General features: G+C 50.3%; 1 protein-coding gene across 2 annotated transcripts; it reads right to left on the reverse strand.

The window, feature by feature from the left end:
- Nucleotides 1–126: 126 nt before the first annotated feature.
- Nucleotides 127–9,971, reverse strand: NR2F1 (nuclear receptor subfamily 2 group F member 1). Of its 2 annotated transcripts, none has more exons than XM_058726998.1 (3): nt 9,226–9,971; nt 6,273–6,800; nt 127–1,194 (listed from the first exon to the last, which is right to left on the reverse strand). In XM_058726998.1, the coding sequence occupies exons 1-3, from the start codon at nt 9,686–9,688 to the stop codon at nt 914–916; spliced, it is 1,272 nt and encodes a 423-aa protein (XP_058582981.1). In that variant the 5' UTR covers nt 9,689–9,971; the 3' UTR covers nt 127–913. The 2 variants fall into 2 exon arrangements, with proteins under 2 accessions (XP_058582981.1, XP_058582992.1); XM_058727009.1 differs by lacking the exon at nt 9,226–9,971 and adding an exon at nt 7,481–7,593.
- Nucleotides 9,972–10,536: the final 565 nt, after the last annotated feature.

Consider the following 10,536-nt stretch of genomic DNA (forward strand, 5'->3'; position numbering starts at 1 on the left):
AGACAACTTTGTAATGGACCTTAAAAGTTTCCACCTCACCTCCCCATTCTAATAATAATTGCAGTGAAAATTAATTGGAGGGTTCTCTTGCACTTATGACATCTGTCAAGTAACCAGACACATGGGTTTTGCTAAATTCTTTTATTTTTGTTTAAATTTTCACTTCAATTTTAATTCTTGAAGAACAGCCTCGACAACATATATCGCACTCATTATAAGAAGCAAAGGGTTATATCAAAAATTATTAGTATAGAATCACAGGAAATCTGGTTTGGAACCAGAAAAAAATACAAAACAGATATAGATACATAGACACAGGACAATTTTTTATAATTATTTGGAAAATGTTATTTTCCCCTAATTCTTGTTTCCTTTTTTTATGTGCATACGATGTTTAAATTTTACAAAAAAATGAAAATAAAGACTAGTATTTTACAAAATGAATAACAATGTTTGGGGTGTGTATGTGTGTTTGTGTGTGCGTGTGTGTGTGTGTGTGTTTCTACATAGAATTCAGTCCACTTCCATGTGTGTTGTTTTTCTGTACACAATATATCCACATCCGTCCACAATAAATCCTGGAAGGTCCATTAGTCTCCTTCTGTTTTATTAAAATTCTCATGGTCCTCTCTTCAAATTTTTTTTTCCTTTTCTCACCAGACACAAGGTCCTTTTTCTTTCCTTTCCAACTTGTTCACAGATCTGATCCTAAAGAGAGTCTCTTTTTCTCCTGGTTTGCAGCTCGGGTTGCATTCCTGCAGGGTGGGCTGCTCCTGTTGGCCCAGCCCACCTCCCCCCTGCCTGGCTGCACCCTGCAACAGCCACCTGATGTCCCCGAAGCTTTGGAGTCCATGGCCCCCGCCGGTCCTCTGAGTCTCTAGGGGGGTGGGGGCAGGTGGGAAGCGCCCAAGGTCTAGGAGCACTGGATGGACATGTAAGGCCAGTTGAAGCTGCTCCCAGACAGTAACATATCCCGGATGAGAGTTTCGATGGGGGTTTTACCTACCAAACGGACGAAGAAGAGCTGCTCGATGACCGAGGAGGACACGGTACGCAGGGAGGGCAGTCGCAGTAGGAGTTTGCCGAAGCGGCTGGGCTGGTTAGGGTACTGGCTCCTCACATACTCCTCCAGTGCACACTGCGACTTCTCTTGCAGGCTCTCGATATGGGCGGCATCCGACAGGCCACAGGCATCTGCCCGAGCAGCCACAAGAAGGAGACACAAGGGGAGAGGATACACAGGTTAGTGAACAGCAAAGGTACAAACAAGCCATTAAATTTTTTTTAAGTTGGTAAAAGAGGGAAAAAGAAAGAGAAGGGAAAAGAAAAAAAAATCTTCCTCTCCATACCTCCCCAATCCTTCCTCACCATTCCCCCCACTCAGACCCCAGTACAAATAAAAATAAATCAAACCCCCACCAAGCCTAGGGGAGCTGGAGACGGAAGCACACACATGCAGAGGCAGCAACCTCTCTAGTCTCTTTGTTTTTCCTCTTTCACCTTTGGATTAAATAATGTACGATGCTGGAGCCATGTTTGCTGTGCGTAGCAACCTGTCCTCCGCCTGCAGGGGTGCATCTTTCCGCTGTGCTCATTAAAGTGAGGACTTTTGCCCCTTTTGCCCCTGATTTCAGGGTGTTCAGAAGCCCTGAAGAAATATGTAGCCTGGAGGTAGTTCTTACAGGCTTCTTGGAGTCCTCCCTCTCAAACCCAAATGACCCCAACCAAAATCTTCAAGGAGAACCTAGATTGTATAGTGAACAAATGCATGGGAGGGGGAAGGAGTTATAGGCTGGCATTGCATGGAATCAGATCAAGTCCATGCTTTAGCACTATTGGATTTGAGATCCACTATCTATGCAAGCAAGAACTCTGCAGCAAATCCTTGGTGAGGGTGTATACTTCTATCTGTGCTTTAGATCAAGTAATTGAAAATTGGTCACATCTCTGTAAGCTGTATAATAATCAGGAGGAATATGGCTCAGTTACTCCAGGCTGCAGGAAGGAGACATCTTCAGCGATCAGACACAAAGCTGGGCTAGAGGCAGCTGCTGTTGCTGTTTCCAAACTGGGAGCTGGGGAGTTTAGGGGGGATTTGGGGAGATAGGCTTCCTGTTGCAGGACCAAGGGGAAAAAGGCACTTGCACACAATGACAGCATCTTAAAACCTGTGTGTTTATCACATATCAACCAAGGCTCCTCACGGTCTCCTAAAAATATTTCAAGACAGCAGTTTATATCAACTAACTAACTAAAGGCGAAGAAATGGAAGAGAAGGGGGAATTAGAGGAATGAAGTGAAAGCTTCCTCTCTGAGTTCAAACACCCATGTTATTTCTTGTATTAATAATAAATATTTTAAAAACAGGAAGATCACAGAGGAGCCCTTAGCCAGTCAGGAGGTTGACTAGAGATCAAAGGCAGAGTTTGCTAATATATAGATCTGGGAAGAAACTCATGCATGGCAATGCCCCCAAAAGGACGTTATATAATTGTGAATGGGTAAGTGTGACCCTAAGAAGTCACACCAAATGATTCAAAGTGAAACCCGTGTCTGCTGAGTTCCTCAGCTTTAAGTCTTTATATTTCAAGAATTGGGATGTACAAAGCATTCTAACACCTTCATCTACAAGGCAATGGCCTTGAGCAAAAATACAAATAAAACCAGTGCTAATTCAAGAACTTCTAAGGCAGGTCCCCTCTGACCCCAGATCCAGAATGGGTTCCTCTCAGATGTCTAATTACTCCAGCCAGCCACTTGGGTGCATCCACACTGGCCTGACTGGGGAAGCCAGTGAGATTTTTATGGCTAGAAGGGCGAGGGCAGAAGCACTTTGGGGCTTCACTGCTTAGAGAGGGGACCCTGAGGTCTGCCCTTGGTCCTGATTGCTAACCTGGCCCTGCTGAATGGCCACTATGCAGACTCATATTTACATATATCTTGCTTTACATGCATTATCTGCCCATTATGCCACAGGATCCCTTTCAGCCTTAGACAATGCAGGATGAAAAAGGCCCACTGATACCCCAGCAGATTTTTTTTTCTTTTAATCACCCATATGGCATTCCCTCAGGTCTGTAAAATATTTATCTGATATTTACAATTAGAGCCCCCAGAGTGCAAGGACACTACTCTTCTCCCAGCTATGCCACTCCAAAAGAGAGAAGCCCAGGAAAGGCTTACTTGGGCCCTGTGCTGGCTGCTTGGATTTCTTTCCTCCTCTGAAGGCAGAATGCCTGTAGCTGGGCCTAGCTGCCAGGTGCCAGCCGGCCAGCTCTGTGGCCTCTCTCCAGCAGGAGTCCTACTTCAGGCCTGGATTCCCACTCTAGATATTCATTCCCTCTCTGGATATTCCTGCAACAGGATCCCCCCCCCCCCCAACTATGGATAGATAGTGTGAGCTCTCAGATCGATTGGGTGGTTGTGGTAGCAAAGCTAGGTGAGCAGGGGGTGTAACGCAGTACATGCTTAGACCCCAGGAGAAATAACCAAGATAAGAAAAGGGGGTAGAAACGTACAAAATCAATGTCTCACTTTTTATATGGTAGTGTCAATATTTCTCCTAAAGTATATGGGAAAGAAATTATGTAAATAAATAACCATTACTGCTCAGGCCCTCCCGGCTTAGCCTTTGTAGTGCAGAGAATGTATTTCATGTTGTGCATTCAGAAGAGTTTAGTGTTCAGGAAATATAGATGTAATCAGCTGCCATAACTAGAAATCAAAGTTATTATTGTGGTGAAAATGGATTTATTGTATTTATGTTAACTAGATGGCTCCTTTCAGAGGAGGTCCCATTTATTTGAAGGAACATTTAGGTGTATGAATTAATGAATTTTTTAAAAAAGTAAGTTCAGGTCATGACCTAGTCCTTGGATACTGTCCAGAATATTAAGGATTAAGCATACCATCCGGAGGCCAAATGTGAAAACCACCACAGGGAACCCCCGTGCCAGCTTCAAATACTTAGCCGGAGCAAACCTCGTTGGACAATATGTCTAAAACTGTCTTTTCCATCATTCAAAGTTTGCTTAAAAGTTGGATGACTTTGAGAAGGCTTCCCATGAATTCCCTTCTGGCTAGCAATCAAAACAAGTTTAGTCAAAAGTGGAAATGTGTTGTATGGAGGAGGGGGGTGAATTACTACTGACAGCTCCATTTCCATTTTCAGATATTCTGCTTGCAATTTCCAACAAAATAATGTTATTGTTCGCTTCTCAGCCTCCTTTGCACCTTGAAGACTTTGTTCAAGTAACTTCCTCGGGAAAACTTTTTAAAAAGGAACACTTTTCACGGGGATGTTTTAGGATGGCAAGTTGAAAGAAAAGCATGAATAATTCCACAATCCTCCCTGCAGCCAGCACGGTCCTTGCCTCTCTCTGGGAAAGGGCAGGAGATCAGAAAAGTCAAGGGAATTCAAAGAACCTTAGTAGGGGACAAGGGAAAGGGAGGAAAAGATCTTTCCTGAGAAGACCTCTGTCCAGCTCCAAGTCACATTTCTGCTTCAAGACACCTCACTGGATGAGATTTTTAAAACCCCAGCTTCCCCGACACTGGCTTGCTTCCTGATTAATTTGGCTAAAGAGCTGGGTAGTAGAGAGCCAGCCAGGCCCCAGGCCTGCCAGAGCTAAAGCAGCCCGGTTGCTGCTTCCCAGGCTCTTTGTCACTTTTGAAAAACACGTTTCCATCAAGAAGACTTATTAAGATAAAATGCATTCAAACACTGAGGAGGCTATTCAATAAATCTTCCATTTGTTTTAAGGTTTGCACTTTATCCTCTTGCAAAGAATAACTCCCTCTCCCACTAGCAGACCTGCATTTGCACTGAAAGTAAAAGGGGGGCAGTCCAAGTCCATGGCTCTGGCCACCCTGCATACAAATGAGATGCTCTTGTCTAAATAAATTATCTGCTGTTCAGATCGATATTAATACTACATTTGCTACATTACAATATTGTGCAAATTTAAGAGTCATTTTAATACAATGTAAATACGATTCTTCACGCATGAAAGCCAGGAAATATTGATAGATTATACCATTGCTTACTGTTCAACAAGGCCTTGGGAAAGGGGTTTTGCCATCTCTGCTCAGGAATGGTTTTAATTTGGCCTTTGGAGGTCCTGGCTCTAGGATAGATTTATTAGGATGGTTTATTTGTTCTCTGAATGGAGAAATTAAAAACAATAGTGCCAATAATGGGGGTAAAGCTGCAGCTAACCCTACTCGCAGTGGGCAAGGCCCGAGACCCAATCTGAGCAGCTCTGTTCCCCACCAGCCTCCTTTCTGGCTTTGTTTATATTTCCCCCCATTACCTGCTGTCCCGGGTGTTTATATGTTTCCCTCTTGCAGGTTACAATAATAAAAAGCGGGCAGTGTTCTCAGAGGCTCAGACTAGAGCCTTCAAAGGCAACGTTAATGCACTTTCCTGGAAGTTAATTTGAACCATCTATCATAAGAGAAATTGTTAACATGCATGTTACCACCACCTACATTTAATTTGATATTTTTAAGGCACTCTGTTAAATTTCCAATGTTCATGTGTTTTGCATGGCTATGAGATTTATCTCTGGGGCGGGAATCCTCCCATACTTGCGGGATCTACAGTGTTCCTTTTGTTTTTTATCTTTCTTGTTTAGATTGAAACCGTTTTTTACGACCCTCAATAACCTCAGCAACTGCAAACATGAATGGTTTCCGATAAGGGAAAATCAGGCAGCAATAAAGCGGGATTATTTATGATTTATTTGCGCGTATTCTTCTCTTTCCACCTCTGTGTGTGTCTCTCTGTGTCGGGAAACTCATCCAGGGAGCTTGCCACACAGAGGAGAAAGCCACATTCCCACGTTCTCTTCCTTCCCTCTCCTCCCCCAGAAACACTAAGCGCTGGCGCACACACACGCACACGCTCATCGCACACACATACACACCGCACACTCGCGCAGCCAGACAGATCCAACACCCCCCACGCACACACGAGACGCGCACCCGCCGCCGCCGCCGCCGCAGCCCCGCGTGGGGGTCCAGGCCCCCAGGCCGGGCCGCCCGCCGCCCGCATCCCAGTCGCCTCGGCTCCCGCACCGCCGCGTTCCCAAGATGGCAGCGGCGCCGCGGGCCGCGTCCGGGCGCGGGGGCCGCAAGTCCCGGCCAGGGCCAAGGTCGGGCGAGGGCCGGCCAGGCCCGCGCGGCGACGCGGCGTAGGAGGCCGGGCCCCGCGGAGCGCGGCCTACTGTCGCTCCCGGCGCGGCCTGCCCTCCCAGCGGCCACAGCCTCACCTGACGTGAACAGCACGATGGCTTTGAGGCAGCTGTACTCGGCTGAGTCGACGTGCAGCGCCTTGAGCTTCTCCACCTGCTCCTGGAAGATGCGGATGTGGTCCATGAAGGCCACGACGCGGTCGGCGGACATGGGCGAGGCGTGCAGGCCGGCGGCGGCCAGCAGCGGCGCCACGTGCAGCGGCATGGAGCACTGGGCCGCGTTGAGCACGAACAGCTCGCTCCAGGTGAGGCGCAGCAGGGACACTTGGTCGGTGATCTGCAGATCCGGGAAGAAGGGGATGTTTCGGGCCCACTCGACGGCGCTGAAGAGCAGGCGCGCGGCCAGCTCGCAGATGTTCTCGATGCCCATGATGTTGTTGGGCTGCATGCATTGGCTGCCGTAGCGCGACGTGGGGTAGGGTTCCGCGCGCAGCAGCAGCGAGATGTAGCCGGACAGGTAGCAGTGGCCGTTGAGGGGGTCCCCGTTGGTGAGTGCGTACTGGCCTGGATTGGGTTGGGTTGGAGGCATTCTTCCTCGCTGAACCGCTGACAAAAAGAAAGAGAGAAAAGAGGCAATGTGCATCCAGGGGGCTTGCGAACATCGGCGTGCCGCAGCGCACCCGACACAATGCGGAGGCTCTTTCTGCAGCCACAGGCGCCCGGTGCATCTTCTCTCGCGCTCGCTCTCACTCACAGCCCACACCCGGAGGAAATCTGGGGTGAGGGCCTCCAGCTCCGCGGCTCAATTTGCCCAGCCATCGCCTGCGCCCCTGGCCACCCCAACCCTGCCAGAACTAGGCCTGACCTCAGGGCCCCCAGCCCGGCATGGTCAAGAAAGCGCACCCAACCCCTTCACCACCAAGGTGTAACACTCAGGTTAATGAAATACCACTCACCCCTCCAGAATGAAACAAATCAAAGTAAAGCAAAAACAAACAAAAAAGAACAGGCGAACACCAGAGAAAGGTTGTGGTTCTAGGCAAATGCCTAGCCGCCTCTTCATTTGCAAGCAAGCAGTGTTTTGCTCAAAATGTTTCCATATTCTCCCAAAATGCTATAGAATTATCCTTAAAATAGATACAAGTTACATAACCACTTACAACTTTTGAATAGAAAACAAGTATCCTGCACCCCTTCCCTGTCCCCTCCTCCCCTTCGCCCCACACAAAGTTCACTCTTAAAAGCAACAGAAAATTGAAAATTTTCAAGAAAAAAGTTGAACTTACAGTAGCCAAACATTATTGAAAAAAGTGGGAAATAGAATTAATGTCTGTCCTGTGAGGTGCCACTGCAACCTGCAGCCAGCTTTTGCCCAGTGAATGCACGAGCTTGCAACTGCAAAAACACTGGATTCATTAACCATCTGAATGCAAAACGTAAGCATGCTTTGAGTTCTTAAAGCTGACCAAAGTTTTTTTTTTTTTTTTAATGTGTATGTTTTACTTCAACAGTGCCAGCGCTTTAAATTGCCATGTAAACAAAGACAACTTTAGGAAAAGTTAGGGCTACTGAACTCTCCCCCCAACAAATTAATATAGATATGTCCATGTACACATAGCTGTCTTATTTCAAGTTGTGCACTATTTTCTTAAGTTTGCTTTGATTCTAATTTTAATGCAAGCCCCAATGCAATTTAAGCTCTTGAAACATAACAGCTAGAATACTTTTTTCTAATTATAGTTTTGAACTTGGCAGTTATTTTTCAATTAAATGAGAGCACAATTCAGTTTTTTTTTTTTTCAGATGCCTACAAAATCTCCCTGGAGCTGGAAATGAAGTCGTCATATTTGCCTGCTCCTTGAGATCTGAAGGAATTCAATTTCTTTTCTTGTGGCATATAAAATATAATTTTAAAGTCAATTACAAGAAGGAGTAATCTGCATTCTGCAAAATTGACTGGTTCGCTAATTTGACTATAAGACATCTTTAATGATTGTCAGGAGATAAACTTTAACTGTAAACGGCTAAGTATATTTATAAGAAAAGTGCTGCATCTCCTGCCACATGAACATGAAGCATATCTAAATACAACATCAAAAGTTGTGTTAAAAGAAACCAAACCCATACAACACAGGGATTAAATGAAGGGGAAGCTCATGCCAGCTGCAGTCTATGCATTATAGCCAAATCAGAAGGATCGGTAAATGCCGTTGTAAATTGTAATTTGTATGCAGTATTTAAGCAGAGGGTGGAGTTTGATGAAGAAATAAAACGAGTATCATGCTTTAAAAAAAATGACACAACTATGAAAGGACGGTTCAGTCACAAACTTTCCTTTCAAAGTAGAGGGGTGAAAACAAGGCCACAGCTCTGGAGGAGGCGGCCCCAGCTCGGTGAAGAGGAGAGGGAACCAGTGAACAGGCCAGAAGCCCCCCTTCCCCCCTAATTAGACCTACAAGTGCAATAAATCTCACTCCTCTTTTTCCAAGCTAAGCTTCCAAAAGGATGATGCAGCAGTGAATCTATGGTTGTGGGTACTCCAGTCCTCAGCCCTCCCCAATTTTAAATAAAGGGTAAGAAGAGGTGGAGGGGAAAGTGGAATGAAAAACACAGAAAAGAGTTTTCTGGGGGAAATAAGCACCCCCTCCCCAAGTTCATGCCAGCACAGCCCCCAAGCACCCTCACGCACACGCGGGAAAGGGACACACACCGAGCACATCCAAGACAGAGGAAGGAAGGGGATTTTCAGCCACAGCTCACGATCCCAGGGACACAATCCTGAGCAGGCAGCGGGAGGGGTGGAGGAGCCGGGGAGAGGAGCGCAGGCCGGGAGGGGGAGGCAGCGGCAGCGAGCTTGGTTGGGGGGGGGGGGTGACGCCGGGGGTGGAAGGCAGCGGGGACAGGGGAAGCTGGGACGGGGCAGGGACCGCAGGAGCTCCAGTCCCATACAGCAGCCACCCCCGCGAGATAAAGAAAGAGGGCCGGGGAGGCGGGCGAAGCTCAGGGAAAGAAGCAGAGAAGAAATATTCACCTTCCCGCCTCATGCCCACTTTGAGGCACTTCTTGAGGCGGCAGTATTGGCACTGGTTGCGGTGGTGCTGGTCGATGGGACAGTTCCTGTTGGCACGGCATGTGTAAGTTAAGTTCCTGCGGACGCTCCTCTTGAAGAAACTTTTGCAGCCCTCGCAGGTGAATTGGCCGTAGTGCTTGCCGCTCGACTTGTCCCCGCACACCACGCACTCGATGTGCTGCTGGCTCTGGCCCGAGCCGGGCGGGCCCTGGCCCTTGTCCCCTGCCGTGCCGGGGGTGGCGGGCGCTCCGGGCTGGCCCGGGGTCTGCGGCGTGTGCGGCGCGCCTGAGCCCGCCTGCTGCTGCTGCTCGCCACCGCCGCCGCCGCCGCCGCGGGCCGCTTGCGCTGCGGGGTTGGGGCCGCCGGGGTTGCCCCCGGCCACGTCGTCCTGCGGATCTCGCCAGCTGCTAACTACCATTGCCATATCTTTGGGCCCGGGGAGCGCTGGGGGGAGCCGAGCTGCTCGCCGAGGGCCGCGGGGCGCGCGGGCGCGCTGGGAGGGGAAGGGGAAGGGGAAGGGGGGAGGGGGAGGGGGCGGGGGGCCCGCCGGGCGCCCCGGGGTCGCGGGAGCCGAGCCCGAGCCGGGCACCGGCCGCTGCCTCCGCCGCCGCCGCCGCTGCCGCCGCTACTGCCTCGGCCGCCCCGCTGCTGCTGCGCGCCCGCCCGCCCTGCTGGCGTTTTGTTGTGGTTCCTGCTGTTTTCTTTCTCTCTTTTTGCAGCCCCCCCAGGCTCTCAGGCTCCCCCCCCCAACACCCCTGCTCCCCTCGCCCGCTCCCCCCGCGCTCCGATCCTGGGGGGGCCACGCTCTCCTTTCCCCCCCCTCCCCACCCCCCCCCACGGAGCAAGCTCCCTTCTCTCGCTTTTTTCTTCTTCCCCAAGTTGCAAAATCAGAAATGGCACAGGCGGCAGCCGGGAGCGGCGCGGGGCGCAGCGCCGGGGGCGGCGGGCATGGGCCACGGCGCGCGCACACACTCGCCCTCCGCCTCGCCCGCACCCCCGCGCACACACACACTCTCACACACACTCGCTCACCCGCGCCGGGCGCCCGCCCGCCCGCCGGCCGCTCGGGCTACACGCTGCGCGCCGGCTGAGGCGACATAGAGGAAGCCGGCGAGGGCGGCGGCGGCGGCGGCGGAGGAGGAGGAGGCGGAGGAGGAGGAGGAGGAGGAGGAGGTCGCGGCTGCAGGCGCCGCTGGAGTCGCCGCCTCAGCTGCAGCGGCGAGCGCCGCTGGAGGAGCCGGGGCCCGGGCCGGAGTCCGAGCTGGAGTCGGG

This window comes from Neofelis nebulosa, chromosome 1 (assembly GCF_028018385.1).
Source record: "Neofelis nebulosa isolate mNeoNeb1 chromosome 1, mNeoNeb1.pri, whole genome shotgun sequence".
NCBI classification, from domain to species: Eukaryota; Metazoa; Chordata; class Mammalia; order Carnivora; family Felidae; genus Neofelis; species Neofelis nebulosa.

Bases quoted from the DNA above. Each gene is read 5' to 3' on its own strand.
- NR2F1 (XM_058726998.1), bottom strand. From the start codon at position 9,688: ATGGCAATGGTAGTTAGCAGCTGGCGAGATCCGCAGGACGACGTGGCC. The intron at 6,801-9,225 runs GTGAATATTTCT...TCTTTTTGTCAG, and splicing joins AGTGGGCATGAGGCGGGAAG to CGGTTCAGCGAGGAAGAATG. The intron at 1,195-6,272 runs GTGAGGCTGTGG...CTGCTCGGGCAG, and splicing joins CATCGTGCTGTTCACGTCAG to ATGCCTGTGGCCTGTCGGAT.